The sequence below is a fragment of the Anopheles funestus genome, chromosome 2RL, assembly GCF_943734845.2.
Source record: "Anopheles funestus chromosome 2RL, idAnoFuneDA-416_04, whole genome shotgun sequence".
Lineage (NCBI taxonomy): Eukaryota > Metazoa > Arthropoda > Insecta > Diptera > Culicidae > Anopheles > Anopheles funestus.
The window spans coordinates 60,219,395-60,236,187 of NC_064598.1; the positions used below are offsets into that span (position 1 = coordinate 60,219,395).

General features: G+C 40.7%; 2 protein-coding genes across 6 annotated transcripts; both read right to left on the bottom strand.

The window, feature by feature from the left end:
* Window positions 1-168: 168 nt before the first annotated feature.
* Window positions 169-2,589, bottom strand: LOC125766652 (cytoplasmic dynein 2 light intermediate chain 1). The gene is made up of 2 exons (XM_049432878.1): window positions 1,961-2,589; window positions 169-1,895 (listed from the first exon to the last, which is right to left on the bottom strand). The coding sequence occupies exons 1-2, from the start codon at window positions 2,108-2,110 to the stop codon at window positions 1,008-1,010; spliced, it is 1,038 nt and encodes a 345-aa protein (XP_049288835.1). The 5' UTR covers window positions 2,111-2,589; the 3' UTR covers window positions 169-1,007.
* A 101-nt stretch (window positions 2,590-2,690) lies between these two features.
* On the bottom strand, window positions 2,691-16,399 carry LOC125766638 (carnitine O-palmitoyltransferase 1, liver isoform). 5 transcript variants are annotated; one of them, XM_049432856.1, is made up of 13 exons: window positions 16,114-16,399; window positions 8,322-8,685; window positions 8,113-8,249; window positions 7,888-8,044; window positions 7,344-7,787; window positions 6,758-7,273; window positions 6,655-6,680; window positions 6,049-6,111; window positions 5,378-5,443; window positions 4,569-4,707; window positions 4,253-4,501; window positions 3,815-4,174; window positions 2,691-3,730 (listed from the first exon to the last, which is right to left on the bottom strand). In XM_049432856.1, the coding sequence occupies exons 2-13, from the start codon at window positions 8,460-8,462 to the stop codon at window positions 3,599-3,601; spliced, it is 2,430 nt and encodes an 809-aa protein (XP_049288813.1). In that variant the 5' UTR covers window positions 8,463-8,685; window positions 16,114-16,399; the 3' UTR covers window positions 2,691-3,598. The 5 variants fall into 5 exon arrangements, with proteins under 5 accessions (XP_049288813.1, XP_049288808.1, XP_049288811.1 ...); XM_049432851.1 differs by lacking the exon at window positions 6,049-6,111; XM_049432854.1 differs by lacking the exon at window positions 5,378-5,443.
* Between the last annotated feature and the right edge of the window lie 394 nt (window positions 16,400-16,793).

Here is a 16,793-nt window from a genome sequence, read left to right on the forward strand (position 1 = left end):
TCGCGAGCAAACGCCGTGAGGGGTGGGTTTAAACTGAAAGAAAATCGCATCCCCACGATATGTGCGTGCGCGCTGACTCCGCTGGAGAGTCTCCGCGTGAGAGATCCGAGTTTTTGGAACAGTGGTTGTCGGTTGTTCATGTTGCTGGCCAAATTGGAAATCATTTTACTAGCAAATACTTACAATTTTAGGAAGCACATTTCCGTTGAGATGGTACATGCAGTGGGGCATTTGTTTTGCTGCTTTGTAGGAAATCACATATTAAAAATTGATTATAGCAATTACTTGCGGCAATGTCGATATGCAGTAAATCAAATAGTAATGTAATAACAGTCACATTTTTTTTAAAAATTTTTTTATATATGTATAGACCAATGTCTCTTTTCTCGTCGTGCGTTTGAAATTAAGCCATTTTACGATCTAGATCTTTTTATGTTTAGTGTGCGAAACACGTGATTCACATGATTAATTATTTCTCCATAACACATTTGTTAACTACTATTATTTTTTTGAAATTATTGACTTTTTATTATTTTTTATTTTAAATATTCATTTTTACGATAATTTGTTTATTAAAGTTAATTTGTCGGATTTGAGCTGTAAGGCAGAGATGTAATATAGTTCGCTCAGTAGTGGAGCAGTAGTTAAGGCATTTTCATAATTCCTTTTATGCGATATCGTGTGTGGCACGAAATTCTTCCAGATCCTATCATGTGTCGCACATGCGCTTACATTTCTATGGCTGCACGAAAGAACTGTTTTTATTTACATCCTTTTCGATAGATGGATCGCACCACTTACTCCTCGGCCACTCATATCCTCCCCGTGTGCTGCAGTAAGGGTTGGCTATTTTTTATGCGGTTTGTGTTTTGTCGTTGATTTCTTCGCTCTGTCGGCTACGGACAAGGTTGTTCACCTTGCTGAGATTCAATTGCGTAACGTTTTCTATTTTCATTTTGCTAATGCTATCCGTTTGCTGTTCCACAATTATCAAGCGGAAGTAGAGTTTACTGGACCACTTCGAACTTCATTCGTATCTCGGTATCCTTCAGCACGTACATTAGCTCTTCATTCTTCTGTGAGCGCAGTTCGTCGATCGTAACCTCCTTAAATCCGGCATCCTTCGCTGGATCGTCCGGCACAATGGCACTGTTTGCTAAAGGCAGCTGAGGGATTTGAGTACTAAAACTGTGTCCTATGCGCTCGGAATTGCTAGGCGTAACACCGATGCGTGACCAAGAGTCCGCACCGAACGGTATGGTCAGTGGTGACGAATGATCAAAAGCGGCCGACCGAAAGGGATTTGAAGGACTTCCGAAACCTAAATGGTTCATCGTGTCTCTGGCCAGCTTCGAGAGGGAAGAGTTTTTCGAGGAATAGTATACCAAGGCAGCACCCAGTGTGTGAGCAATGGAGCGCAAACATCGGCAGACATGTTTGCGTACTTCCGAGTCCAAATTTTGATAAACGTCGTACTTACCACCGACGATAACGATTGGAAAGGGAAACAATTCTAAAGTGCTCAGATCGGGATGTTCTTTACCGATGCGTTGGGCGGTCAGTGATTTCATTTCTTCGATCTGTCCAGGAGCGGCATGTTTCCCGGTGGCTTGCCTCAAACCATTCAGTACACTTTCCAGATCGGTCCACAGTCGATCGGGTTGCGAAAGATCCAGCATAATTATGCTAGAGAACGTCTGCAGCCCATGTGAACGGAGGGGCATTTCTATTAGCTGGCTGGAGTTAGCCAAACTTCCCAGTTCCCAAACGTTGCATATGTTCTTCTGTGCTCCTTGTCCCGATGCAGTTTTGCGACCGAACGAATATTCCAAAGCCAGGGTTGGACGCGGTACATCATCTCGATCTAAAAATCTATTGATCAGAGTTGATTTGCCCTGGAAAGAAAAGGGTTTAAATCGTTAGGCATGTTGACTGTGTCAGTTTGAGAGTAATTCCTTACAACTCCTTTGCTTCCAAGCACGAAGACCGTACGCTCAGTAGGCGATGTAGCAAGCCGGGATTCATTTTTCAGTTGCTCCGTCACCAACTTCACGGCAATGTCCTGTATTGTTTCCGTCGTATCAACTTCCATCGAGTTTAGTTCACTCATGTTTTATCTCTTTTGATAAAAATACAACGACTTCACACAAAACACAAACAACAAGCGAAAAGTGGCCAAGAGCTTTCTGATAAAATATGACCACCATCCGATCACAGACCGTGATGAGAGTTTGTAATGGAACTGGAGTGGCATTTTACGTTGCTAAGAACAACGAATTGTTTGGTAAACAAAAACGGCTCGCCATAGTAACGGTCAAGTAGGTGGCAGGTGCATTACCATTTTCTATATTGCATTCTCGTTGGCAGTTTGCAACGAAGGTTTTAACATTTGCCACCCTCATTTTTGGACCATATTTGCGGTTCATAAATATTATCCACATCCGTGTTGATACGAGATAAATGAAGATGTGCGATAAGTATCACAGTTTGCATTGTTAAAGTAAAAGTAAATTAAATATCATTGTAACAAAGATGTATTCGAATAAGGTCATCCCAGAATGGTAAAAACGAACAGAGTAAATAAAAAAAAACAGAACATTCCCAGAATGGCAATAAAGCGGTTAACTCGAAGGTATTGCCGTTTTGCATCCACGAAATCGATCACCTACATGCAAATGCGAAACAAGATATTGTTGATGTACACGTGTATTTATTTCCAAAATATGGTTTTATACTAAATTGTAAAACTGCTTAAAAAGTGGCTAGCTTCAGTTGTTTGTCTTCGCGGGCACGTACCACCCTGTTTTATCCTCATGCTATCTTCCACTCACCAAAGTTTCTAATTTCTCCATTCGCTCTATATATGTATATCGATTAACATTAGTTTCACCTTTTTGTGTGAGTGTATCCATCTAATATTATCTACAACAAACACTTTTCACTACTTCTCAACAAAAATTAATAAGAAAACCAGGTTTTGTTTGTTTGCACTTGACCTGGCGTTGTGTTGTGTGTTGGATGTTGGTATGTCTTTCAATTGCATTGATGATTGCATAGTTAGCAGCAGTTCTTTATGATCGTATTTGATCACGCTTATTTTCTAAAAATCAACCAAATTCTCACCTCTCCATGATGTGCTGTAGTAGTGTTTAATGCATGCTTAATCGATTATCATAGACTAACCTGCCGCATTTAACGGATTTTTATTACCTTTCCTTTTATATCTTTACCTATTCTAAGCTATTGATGGAAAACATAATTCTGCTGCATTGCACTTCACATTACATTAGTATTTCCAACAAATATCAGCATTAATAGTATCATTTAACGAAAACATTGCAGTAGTTTTCCATACGTCACACAGCTTCATAAAATATCGGTTAACAAATAAAATTCTTTTACAGAACGATATATCGTTGGGAAAACCTTCGATGAAAGAAAAGTGAACAGGTATATCATCTGCTGCAGTGACGGTTATGAAACCTTTCTGTAACGCACTAATGTGTAGAAATTCGGTTCTGTTTATAAACGTGTTGATGTTTTCTGCACGATATGTTGCAACAGGGATTACATTCAAACTGTGTCACCCGCACTATCACTATTTGGCCTCTGCTTTAACCGATTTGTTACCGGACGAAGCGGTTTTCTTCTGTAAACTACGATATTCCTCGAAAAGATGCTTCATATCTGCCAAAGCGCGACATATTTCCTGCGCAAATCTTTCCGAACTCTAAAATGTAAAATAAAGGAAGGGAGAGTTAATAAGTTTCGGCACAGTCATACGTAATAAAAAACGTATTTCAGCGATCATTACCGTTGTTCCACATGATTTCTTGGACGATATATGGAAGAAGATCAGATCCTCTCCGGCCACAATGTACGACACACCATACCCATCATCAGCAACGGGGCCAAAGCCGCCACCCGCACTGATGCAATTTGGATGCTTCTTCAGGTCCATTTTGGACGTTTGCCCGTGCGGCGTTTGACTAGTTGATAATCTCCATGGTTCACTCAACACTTCCTGAAGGAAGGGCGAGTCGATTTCCAGATATTTGGACACGACATACAAACAGAACAAGTGCCGATCAATTCCTTTGCCACACATTGCGTCCTGGTAGCCCAGCTGGTGCCGTTCGCAGGCCGCATTCAACAACCGGACACGTTCTTCAACCTGTCTCAACAATAGTGAAAAAGATAGTGTGAACAATCAATAGCTAAATACTGAGCAGCATAGTTTCAAACCACTTACCGCAACATCCTTATCAAGCATTGCTTTCACCCATGCGGCAGATTCGATCGTGCATGGACGAACCGTTTCCGTGCGACCTTCGCGGAACAGCCGAGTCATAGATGCTTCGTAAGTGAGGGAAAACTTGCCAGCATCACGATAGTATGCCAGCTGGAGCGCCATTTGGATAAAGGCATCCGGAGAAAGGCGGCAAGTCTTCATCAATCCCTTACCGTACGCATCGTGTACCAGAATCCGCAAATCCACATCCTATTTTGTAGGAAAACAATAGAATAATTACAATTCATGTACTAGTTAACGCAAACAACGATCTTACATTCAACAGCTTTTGGGAAGCAATGTGCGCCTCATCTATAGCGTCCAGCGCTACTCTATCGTTCAGGTCCCATGCTAAACGTTTAGGAGTCGGTGGTTCGAACTCAGGAATGCCGGCAGTGTTGCCATTTTCGTCATATCTATTGCACCCGATGTTTGTGATCGATGTGTAAAAATTATAAAACAGAATGAACATATTTAGTAATGTTTGAAGATAAAATGGAACATTTCGGGTGTTAGCTCGCTTCGTGTAAATTAGCATGCAACGGTTACTACTGGTATAGCCAACTATCGAAAGAAGCTTGTCTAAAACTAAGTTACTTGATTATTTGAGTAAAGAAGGAAGCAGTTACTAGCTCAGCTGTGTATATTTTAGTAAATAAGAATTATCTCATGAAGTGCATGGAGTGCAATTTTTTTTGTTTGGATTAATTTTGCAACCAACAATTGTGCATTGTAATATTCCTCCTGCTAACTGCCAAGCAAAATGTGTTCAAACATGTTTCATTCGTTCACCAATGCAACTAAGACCATAAAAAACATATCCTAAATAATTAATTCAAAGAACATTCTGAAACAGCTGTGCACAAATGCAATTTGTTTTACTAAATACAAAACATTACAACTTGCTTTCAAATTTTCCGCCGATCCATACAGCAGTTTCGATGGAATGTTAGGCAAATTAGTTGGGTTAGAATGCATGCTTCATTCATGCTACACACAACAGTGTAGAACGTTTTAGAGTTTGTTTTACAGTCGTCAGTGTTTGTTTGGATTTGGACAGGATGGTCCTTATATTAAAACCGTTACCGTTTATTGGTTGCCTCTTCAGCGACAATATTTTCCCAAACATGTGCCATAACAGGTGCATCAGCCCTGGTGGAAAACAGAAGTCAGGAGAACAGTAGTAGTAGTTATACGTATAGTTTGGAAAAGTTAACATGAGATGATGTTGGTTGGAAATGCATTATTTATCGAACGATGAAGAGAATACAGTACGTACAGACACGTCAAATAGAAAGTTGGTCATGTTATATACAGTTTGGAGTGACTTGGAAAGATACTTTCAGAAAAATATCTTCCAAAAAAGATGTAAAAAAAAGCATCCCTACGGTACATTTTCCCAACTGTTTTTTTGTCCCTGGTGCAGCACAATATACCACTCATAGTCTTTCGCAACATTCTTCTTGTAGAATAACAACCAGCTCTATATGGAACCAAATGCAGAAACTAAAGCATAATGTGAATCTATTTACAACGACACAGTGAGTTTGATCCATTATTATCACAACCTTAAACCAAAAAAAAAAAACAGTAGCTATCACCATTTTCATTCTGAGCAGTACGTGCGATCGTTCCGCAAGGAACACATCTCCGAATAATGTAGCCTTTAAAGCAAGACCGTGGTGTAATCACTATGTACATAAGCAAAACAGGAAGAAAAGCAAAAGTTTTTTATAAAATGGCATTGTACACTTTACCGCTGCTCAGTTTCTCCCATGATCAACATTTCCCAAATGTGCGACATAACGGCTGCATCCGCCCTGTGTAAGTGTACGATGACGAAACGGGTACGATCGAGGATTCATATGAAGAGGAATAATGATGAGATAGCGGATCGAATCGTATCACATGTATATGTTCAACATGGTTTGAAACAGTTCGACACGAATTACATTTGTGTATCGTGAATATGATGCCCCCCGAATAAGCAATTTGATGGTGGATTTTCAATTTTCGATGTGGACGTTGCACGACGAGTTGGTAAATCATTGTTGATGTATGTTTTTTTTTTTTACAAAAATGAAATTTAAAAGAAAAATAAAGAAATTCATGAAACATTTTGTGGCTCATTTGGATGCTACACGATCGCTGCAAAATGGTAATGAAAATAGTGAAACGTTCACGATGTTTTGTTCTGCTTCGCACTGTTGTCACCACGGGGATTTTGAACGAATCCAACGATGAAAACAAGACGGACAAGATGTGTATCTTGTTGATACGATAGCATCCATTACAGTGAACTGCCAATGTGTGGAAATCTGTGAAGGTAAGTGATACTGAAAAGAAAACATCAACCAACTTACCACGTATGTTCCGCATTGAATCCGATCTATAAATGTAACAGAGATACATAATCAGTACGTTATTTTAAAAAAGAACATAATTTCATTATCACAATATGCCTACCCTTCCGTTGCTACCAACACACACGGTAAAACTCTTGTCGAACCAACGATCGTGTCCATTGCCGTGCAACAAGTATCGTCCAAATTGGTCCAACTTTTCCGGATGTGCCAAATCAAATTCGAATGGTTTCTCATCGAGAGACAGCACGAACGCGGCACTTTCGACTGTGTGCAGCGATGTGCGGTTTACACCTTTTGCAAACACCGTTTGCCTAATCTGGGCCCATTTTGTACGATCTCCAGCAGTCAACGACGCCAACAATTCTTCACCAGGCTGAGGTTTTTCCGCACCCTGTTGCAAGATGAATTCGATCTGAATTTGCAACTCGCACGGACGCAAAATTCGACCATTGTGATAGATGATAACTTTGTAGTAACAGCCACGATACAGGACGACGATGTGGTTCGAATCTTGATAGTGAATGATCTTATCGCTCTCTACACCGGGAGCACGTACGGTGTTGAAGATACGCTCATACTGCCACGAACACAAAGGCACCAAACCTTGCACTAGAATCTGCAAATATCAATGAATTATTGCGTTAAGGTACGTAGGAACACCTTCTTCAAACTGTTTGCCTGCTTACCGGCTCGAGTTCCTGGCGTTCAACAGTACGGCGGAACTGTAGCAACAAATTTACCACACTGGCGGCACGCGCACTCTGTACTTTGGTTGGATGCATGAAAATGGCATCGATACCGTAAAAGTTGCTATTTACCATCAGTGCGCCACGTCCACGCAGATAGACGTACTCTTCCCACCAATCGGATACATAGTTAGTGGACCACCAACTCTTGAGGAACAGATATCGTTGTAATTTTGTCGAGATGCCTAGCTGGAATTCTTTCGCCAGCCGTTCCATACGGTTGTAGTTCGTATCATCCAACAGTGGACGCACGGACCGAAGGTAGCGGGTCATCGTATCTTGCACGCTTGGCAACGGTAGCCTTGGGAGCGATCCTTGGAAGCTGTACAGTCCTGGCTTATTCCAGGTGGCAAGTATTTTCACGAACAATCCCCACATTCTTGTCTGGTGATGATGGTGATGGCATACAATGGAATGACGCACATTAGAAAACGGTATAACGAACTTCGCGCCACAATCATACAGTGCTTGTATGGTACATTACCTCCAAGGAAACTCTGCTACCCGGTGCACGTTTTTCATACATCCACCCTTTGTACATCAGCAACAGTTTTAGCGAGTAACGCATTGTGTAGCAAATTGATAACCAAACTACCAACCCGGCTAGTGAACATGCCGTCAACTGCCATTGCAGTGAATTGCTAGAATAATAGAATGATAATGTTAATGTTATTCAATACATCCATCGTTTGCTGCACAATTTGCTTACCCTGGTAAAATTGATAACCATTTGGCTACCAGATCGAACGGAACGTGTCGTTGTGTAAAATGTAATCCTATCGCGATTGCTATCACCAGCCACAAACTTTGCAGATGAGCCGGATAAACACCGTTGCGTACTCCTGTCTGTAAATGTGAATAATGGTATGCATTAATGAGACAACTTCCAAACCAAAATCATGCCATCCGATCACTTACCCGGAATCGAGCCAATCGTTTCTTCCAGGATCGGACACCCGACTGCCAAACAAGATCCAAGACCTCACGATCGTAATTGATGTCCCATCCTTCGTGGGTGATTGAGAAGGAAAAAGCAACAGCTGAATGTGCTTCAGCCATTGCACCGGCTTACAACGTTACCGGTACAAATAAAACAATATCCGGTCACACTTTGCAGTGCGTTTATTTTGAGCAACTTCCGTCTATAACTCAACCTTTAGTGCAGTCAGGGTACGATTCGTTATAGTTGCTCCCTTCGCTATTCAATCACAACCGTTCACAACCCGTTGTACAGTTCAACGATCGCGGTGATAGTGAAGCTGATAAAAATATTCGAAACTCACTGTAAAATACAAAAAAGAATACAATTAACAATACGAAAAGAATAATGCATTACATATCAAAATAGGTCACCGGGCACACTGATTAGGTCCGAGCCACTCACAGGTTTGCTTCCTAAACGCTGTTTATATTGATAACTTTCAGCCCGCGAACAGACAACGTTATCAGTGGGTTAAGAAGGCATGTCGCGGTCGCAGTGCTGACAACCGGTTTCAAGCTAAATAGCATGGAGGAAAACTTACAGTCACGCTGCTGTTGACCATATTCTGATTGCGGTGCAGATTGAAGGTTAATAATGTTTCACACTCATTGTAATCGCAGGTGTAGGGCCCGCAGTGGGAGTGCAACTTTAATAATTGTCTAGGACAGCGCTCGGGGAGGGTTTTTTCCCCTACACAACCACTTGAGCGGTTTGCAACAGTGGCTCAGAGCGTAGGGAATATGTTTTGTTTGATCACGAAAGTGAAATGATTTGTGCTTTTCTAACAATGCTTCAAATCGCTCATTTAATACAAATATCAAACACACAAACTTTGATTGTTATTATGGTTATTCTGGTTAAATAATAGTAACATTTACCAAGTAGTAAGCCATTTTTTAATTTGTGCAACTAGTGGTTAGGTTTTAGCACTATTGCACTATTAAAAATGAGTTGCAATTCGTTATGTTGTTTTGCGTCACAGTCATTTCCAGCAACATTTTGTATGTTTTGAAATACGAATGACCTTTCTGGGATTTATCAACACTCAGTGATGCTCTTGGCGATACATAACAAGTAGAGATAAGAAATCCACTCCAAGATTACTACACACGAAGTGCTAGCCGCATCGATGATGATAGTAAAGACTTCACGTGATTTTATATTAAACTAAAATCTAAAGTGTAATCGTGAGCAGCACGTTTGTTTTATCGTTCTTCGCGTAAACATTGAAAGTGTGTACTTAACAAATAAAAAGTCTTTTGATAAGAGCACAAAACAAAACAAACAGCACATCAACAAAAACATTCTTCGTTGCAATATTACCTGCCGTTGAAAAGTGCGGCCTTCCACTGAAGAAAAAATAACACAATAAATAACAATCATGCATGTGACTTTTATCAACATTACATTACGTTTGCAGTTCAACCCACCACTGTGCCCACTAAAGTGTATGTACCACCTGAGAGCATCGAAATCTGTACGACCTGCGTCTCACACGTCGGTAACTTTCGATTCGATTGCAAAATATTCATCACTTCCAACGACCTTGAGCTTCAAGGCGTCTCGAAATGCCTTCTTTCGTTGGTAACTTTGTGAGCAGGCGAACGAACGCACGAACCAACCATCCAATGCCATGGTGTTACGAAATGTCGATACGGTTTGTAGAAACCGGAGCCTCACATTTAACAGCGTATTTGTTTGCGTTTGACATTGAAAGGCCTACCAACATTCGGTAGCTGTGCTGCTGCACAAATTAACACCATATCCGACGTATTTTGGATCAGTGGGAAAACTTCACAGCCACTCGGTATGAAGTGTGTGTGTGTGTGTAAAAATCTGGAGAAAACTGTTAACTCCAACACGGTGCATGGACCGGTGGGGGCCGATGCAGTTGTTTCCTCATGCAGCAACAAACCTCTTCTTGCTGGCGCAGTGTAGTGACCAGGTGGATTTCTCGAGTAAAGAGAACTACTATATCATGCACGCCATGCCTAGGGTTGGTTAGAGTTTACTGTAAACTTTCCACTTTCCATTCGGCCTAATACAAACAGTATTGTTTGTTTCAGGAACTGACACACGGAAGAGGTCGCAAGTGCGAAAGGTGAGTGGCATTTATTTCCATTTTGCTATTAGAGCATACCTATTGGATGAATCTAAATCGATCGTCACATGACCACCATGTGACGACCTGTAACGGTAACACACAAACAGGGTCCAAGCACTTGATCTAATGAGGAAGTAATGCATTCTTACATTTGCGACTATGTTCGCACTGATACGCGTTTGAGACCGGCCTGTACCGTATTGTTAAGTATGGCGACGTGGGGACCTGCACAGCCCTTAAGGTCGTCCAGTTTCGTGTTTCAGGTAGGCAGCACATAAACTCCACCTTTCACCAAAGTCACTCACAGCAATTCGCTTACAGTGTCCAATTTCGGCAGGTATCGATCGCGATCGTAAAGATCGTTTCGGTGAGGTGTGCTCGTTTTAAAACTGCCGTGCTGAAGAAATGGTAGTTCCTCGTAACAGATGGTGAGAAGAGCTCTGTACCATTACCATATTTCGAAACTAAAGTTGCTTAAGCGAAAGATCGAACATCCAAAAGGGCGCGCTGTAACAATCCCGATCGATTGGTACAGCACTCCGTTTTCATATAGTTGATCACAGACGACACAAACACAAAGAGACAGAGATCGTTTGAAATCCAGCTTATGGTGTGTACGGTTAACTTCCCCACCAAATAACTTTCAATCACAGCACTTGATCACAACACTCGAAGCCCTTTAACTCTGCAGAAGTTAGGTGCATTATAGGTGAAAATCTTGAACAAAGCTTCACACAGATCTTCTGATATATCGCAGCTGTAAGGTTTTAGAAACCTTCAACTATTTCCAAACACATTAGCCTTCAAACAGTATATCATCATAAAGTCACAATATGAAACAAATGAAGAAAGAGGTTCACACTACCGTTATCAGCAGCCTTGTACGAGCGATCCAAACACTTCTTTATGCTTGCCACAGCTTCACATGGACGCTTCTGGTGCGTAATGTAATATGGACAACGCAAATCAACGGAACAATCACGAACCGCGCGCAATGACTAGTGACCGTCGACTAATGCTGGGTGCTGCTGGCGAAGTTGTCATGAACCGGAGTTCACCAAAAACCCGAGGAGCAGTAGCGGGAAGGGAAATGCGTCCAGCACGCGCGTGTTCTACGTCACGCACCTTTATGTTTTGGCGTGTTGGTGGTTCGTTACCCCACAGTAGTGGTAGTGTGACGTACTGTGGTGGTGGAATATGCCTTGCCGTTTCTTGACATTGTGAGAAGACGGTTGATGCGCGGAACCCACTTTTGCCTCACGTCTATTCGTCGTTCGGTGAAGCAAGACTGGCCCAAGCGGCAACAGAACTGGAATGTATCTGTGAAGTGCTATCGACTTGATTTCTGTCAACGATGTATGTAAGCGAATTTAGTAGCATAGCTTGATATTGGCAAGCATTTCGACCTTTGATTATTAGTCAGCGTATTTCAAGCAAGAAGACAACAACTGTGCTAGGTGTCTTAACAACCGTGTCGCGTCTAGTGATCCCTGCTAATCCTCGATTAACGAATGTTAAGCCATGGCCACCTGATGCATGTACATGTACGTGTATTCAATGACCGATTGGATTTTTGTAAAGACTACTTTACACATCTAACCCCAGAAATTTTGGGTTCAATGTACCATTTAGCATACGACAAACTTCACCTTCGGACCGGAAAGATGTCACCGAAAGTTTTGCCTCTCCCACTTTTCCAAAGCGTGATCCAAAGCGGGATTTTGGTGTCCGAGCATGAAACACAAACACCCCAAAACCAGAAGCATCCACCACTCACCCCAAAACGGATTCGCGATGGTGACGTAAATGCGGAGCGGGCCAGTACAAAGTCCACGTTGCGTTGCGCCGCAGCTTTGCCGATAGTGAACCACGCGCAGCTAGCGAGTTCCGGCAAAATATACAACGACATGTGTACGGTACGGCGACGTTTGTCTCGAGAGCCGGTGGATTATGATGATTACGACGCGTGGTGAAGCTTGAAGCAACCACAATAGAATGCTTCTCAGCCGTACGCCGGTTTGATGTGAAGCTGAGAGAAAATGTTCGCCACTTGGCACAGAATAATGGTGAAAAGTAGCATAATAAATTAATGACAATGAGAGCGTCTCGTTGTTTGTGATCGTGCTGTATCGATCGTCCATATGTTTGCGTCAAATGCGTGCTGATTTTTAGCAAATTCACCTCACTCTTGTATTTCCGCGATATTGCGAAGTGTAATCTTTTTCAATAAATCTGCTGGATACAGATCCAGAACAAACCGGTTAGCAAATCCAGTGCTGGAACGAGGAAGTGATAAGTGGTAATGTTTTTTTTGGCAAAAAAAAGCTTACTTATCGGTGGTTACGGCGTATCAGCATACAGACACGTAACCATCATCATGGAGCAAATACAAATACAACGGACGGACAAAGAAGCATCTATAAATGAGCTTAGCTTGTGTGGAAACATTTGTTTATTATTAGGAGTTTCAAAACATTTGCTCATTTCCAACATTTTCCGGCTGCCATTGACCTTAAACTCCATCTCATTAATATTATCAACTTCCTTTCGGTTGTCTACTATTAATTGATCGCAGTTATATACTTAATATTATATGGCCAAAATGGTTGCTTAATTTTGGATGTTGAATGTGAACATAACTTTTTTTTTAAATTAATAGACACAGTTCAGTATACAGATATTGTGTAAAATAATATTTTTGGAATTGATTTCTCTTTTAAATAAGAGTTTGGTGATCGCTGATGGAAAATAGATCTATTTCTTTATCCAAAATAGCCGTCCCATGCGAAAGTATTGTTGATGGGATCGAAAAATTAAACAAACTGTCATTGAGTATCATAAAAATCAATGTGAGCATTCAATGTTAAGTTATCATCATCAAATGTGTTAGATATTCATTGAATTATTCGAGCAGCAAATAGTTAAGCAATCTTCAATGCGTGACTAAATCTTAATGCGTCTTATGTGCGACCTTGCATAATATTTATCAGTCGAACGCACTTTACACTTGCGCCATTTATCTAAACACCATTATGCGAAATACAGTAACGCGCCAATAATCCTTCGTCAGGTATCGATCACGAGTACGGAAAGCTTCTCCTTCACATAACATTACTATCAGACACCAGTGGACTAACAGATAAGCAAGGAGTATGACAATGGAATTGATTGCGTGGACGGCGTCCAGTAACTTTAAAATGTACAGCAAAACAACAAGGATAAGCCTAGGTTCCGTTCCATTTGTCGGGACAAATCCCACTTTAAGCCTGGGCAATGCAAAGCACAATGTGAAGCACTCCCCGAAGAAGATTTTGTTTGATCATTCATGTTGGATGGAAAACTGATATGCCGACAGGAGAGAAGCCTTTACAGTGACCTCCGTTCGTAGTACAGATTAAGTTTGCCGATAAACAGATCGGTCGATCGTCCTTCCGAATTTCATTAGTTGGCATGATATTAGCACGAAGGGTTAGATGAAGATAGACAGCCGTGTCAGCTATATGATCATCGGCGTGTATCAAACGAGCAGTGAAATTAACGCACGACCTTTAGGTTGGAATTGTGTACGGGATGCGATGCAGTATTTCGTTCTCGTGTAGATTGAGCGAAATAAATTATAACAATCAACAGAGCTGCATGCGTCTCGATAGATTGCACTTTTGCAACAACTACCACCAGAGCTTTACAATGGACACAAACTGCATCGGTGGAGGCACGAGGCAATGATAATCGTGAAACCAGTTTCCTGCATCTTTCGCCCACATAGAAACAAAAACCCCAGCCTCCACATCAACTAGCGTTGCTTGATGCAGCCAGACCACAGAGTATTGGTTGGTCAGGTGTTTTTTTTTCGCATTGCATAGCTGAATAAAGTTCAATTGCTAAAAGAATTAAAGACGATTAATTCTTCCATCTCAATGCTTTCAATATAGTTTCCATCAGCTTGTGACCATCATTCCATCAGCTGCGATCCATGCATATGACAACGGCGGTTATTTTGGCTCTGTGTGCGAGTGTTTGTTGTAACACGGGTGCGTTCATTCTTCAACATGTACACATTCATGCGGGGTATTGTCGCTGGAAAGGACTTTGACCGCTGAGAAACGCGGCTCGTTGTCGCAGGTTTAGTTTTTCGTTGCTGTGTACGATTGCATAATTTGGTTTTTATTTTTCTGGTTCTCTTCTTTTCAAATATGGTGCGCTTTACCACTTTTTTCTTTTTCCAGGCTGAGAGTGTCTGCGTTTGGATCTGGCTCAATTTATGGAGATCGTTCGTTGGGGGTGAATAAAAATAAACGAAACGATCTTCAAGGTCAGTGAAGGGAAAGCGGTGTTAGCACCTAACAGAATAATGTTTTGTCAGTAGAAGCTGAAATTGTACATTTATTTGTTCGATTGTTTTTTATACATATAATGTTGTTAATAAATAATTATTTATCAATCAGTAGGTAGGTATATTTTCCCAAAAAGATCCTTAGTTAAAGGAAGTAAAAATAGTAGACTACTAAAAATTTACATTCAGACATTATTTTGCTGGTGCTGAACTGTGATTAAGTAAATGGAAGTTTACATGTTAATGTTATTAATTAAAAAATAACAACATCAATAAATTATGTATGTTTATGTTAGCTTCCATACAATGATGTAGGAACCGACGCCGACAATTTCTATTTGCATTTACCATACATCGATACTTGGGGCTAACGATAAGGCCAATGATTTGATTAGCACATTACTGTACACCTATCGAATACATCCTGTTTCTAATGCTTATTCCCAGCTTGTGCGTTAACATTACGCCTTGAATTAGCCCGGCACCTAAATGTCATTATGAATATATTTTTTACGAACAAAAGATACATACTAGGTCGCTGTAAAGCGAAGTATCATTTAGTCGTAGAAACCGCATAGTAAAATATTAAACTTACTAATGTTGAAGTATTATAGTTGAAGTGTGATAAATGTACTTTTCAGCATTTTGAGGTTGACAATACGGCTAAATTGCCGTAATAATTAATCATAAATAAAAATAAATAAATTAAAGTTGAAGTATTTTAATTTTTGCCAACACTGATAAACAAACACAAGTGCTGTACGTGTACAGCATGTTCTCTGCTACGCACCTTTATGGAGGTATGTGTGCGCTTAGGTGTGTACGCATACATGCACGTGTTGCGAGGGTGCACGAAACGCAAAAGTAGGTCAGTGTGAAAAACGAAACCAAACAAACGGGAATGCCGACTGGCAAGGACGAACGGGAACATGATGTTTATGTTCCATGCACACAAAAAAGATGATGATTTTCTTCTGTTAAGGGGATTTCGTTTACTGCCCGTTTGATTTGTCATAATAACAGATATGCAGGCCCACATTATGATGCAGGAATTTCATATTCGCCCAGTAGTTTAGCATGTGTTCGGAGTAGGGAAAGAAAATGAAGTGCAGCAGAAAGTTGTCCATCACCTTTCCATCGAAAAGCATCCATCCATTATCCAGTCGAGATGGTTATAGACAACTTGTTTTTGCATAAAAAAACACACATACAGCCACCGTCTGTTGCGTTGGAATCTTCGTCACAAATAGTGTCGACGTTCAAAGTTCTTTCTATTTTTAATCACACTTACTTCGGCACCACCCAACCGCGCTATTGCTTCGTTCTTCTCATACACGAGTTGGACAACCACACAAATACGCCTTGCACGTTTTCAACGTTTTCCACTGTCAGCAATGATGGTACAGTCTTAAGAAATGTTCACAGCATAAAAACACTTTTCATAATACGCCTAGTTAGGTGCGTTTAATTCAATTACCACTATACATTGATTACGCAAAACGAACACGACAGAAAACAGAGAAAACGGGACTCCGACTGCGAGGAACCGACCGCATTCAAGTTTTGATATTTTGTTATGCGATACGGCAGGTCGGTCCATCTAGTCGGTTGACATTGACAGCCGTACATGTTTGACATAAGATGCTTCAATTGATTGCATCATATTTTATCTATAATTTTCGGTGATCAACATCCTTGGCCACGATCCCAAAATGAAGTTAAAAATATAAACGCTGGATCAAATTCAACAATACCATTTAAAAGTTTGGAAAAAGTATTCAAAATTTTTGACTAGGTTTTGTAAAAAAAGTTGGATTTTTTTAATTTCACACCTTATTTACGTTAATTGAAACATTCTGTTTATTGCACAAGCAAATATCAAAAGTTTAAGCAAAAAAAAAAAGAAAACTGTTTTAAATTTACCGAATAAAATCAAATTTATTCGATATGACCATGACATACAGTAGTATG

Coding starts and splice junctions, on each gene's coding strand:
- LOC125766652 (XM_049432878.1), bottom strand. CDS start 2,110: ATGAGTGAACTAAACTCGATGGAAGTTGATACGACGGAAACAATACAG. Junction 1,896..1,960: donor TGCTTGGAAGCAAAGGAGTT/GTAAGGAATTAC, acceptor TTTTCTTTCCAG/GGCAAATCAACTCTGATCAA.
- LOC125766638 (XM_049432856.1), bottom strand. CDS start 8,462: ATGGCTGAAGCACATTCAGCTGTTGCTTTTTCCTTCTCAATCACCCAC. Junction 8,045..8,112: donor TGGTTATCAATTTTACCAGG/GTAAGCAAATTG, acceptor CTATTATTCTAG/CAATTCACTGCAATGGCAGT. Junction 5,444..6,048: donor ATGGGAGAAACTGAGCAGCG/GTAAAGTGTACA, acceptor GTTTTCCACCAG/GGCTGATGCACCTGTTATGG.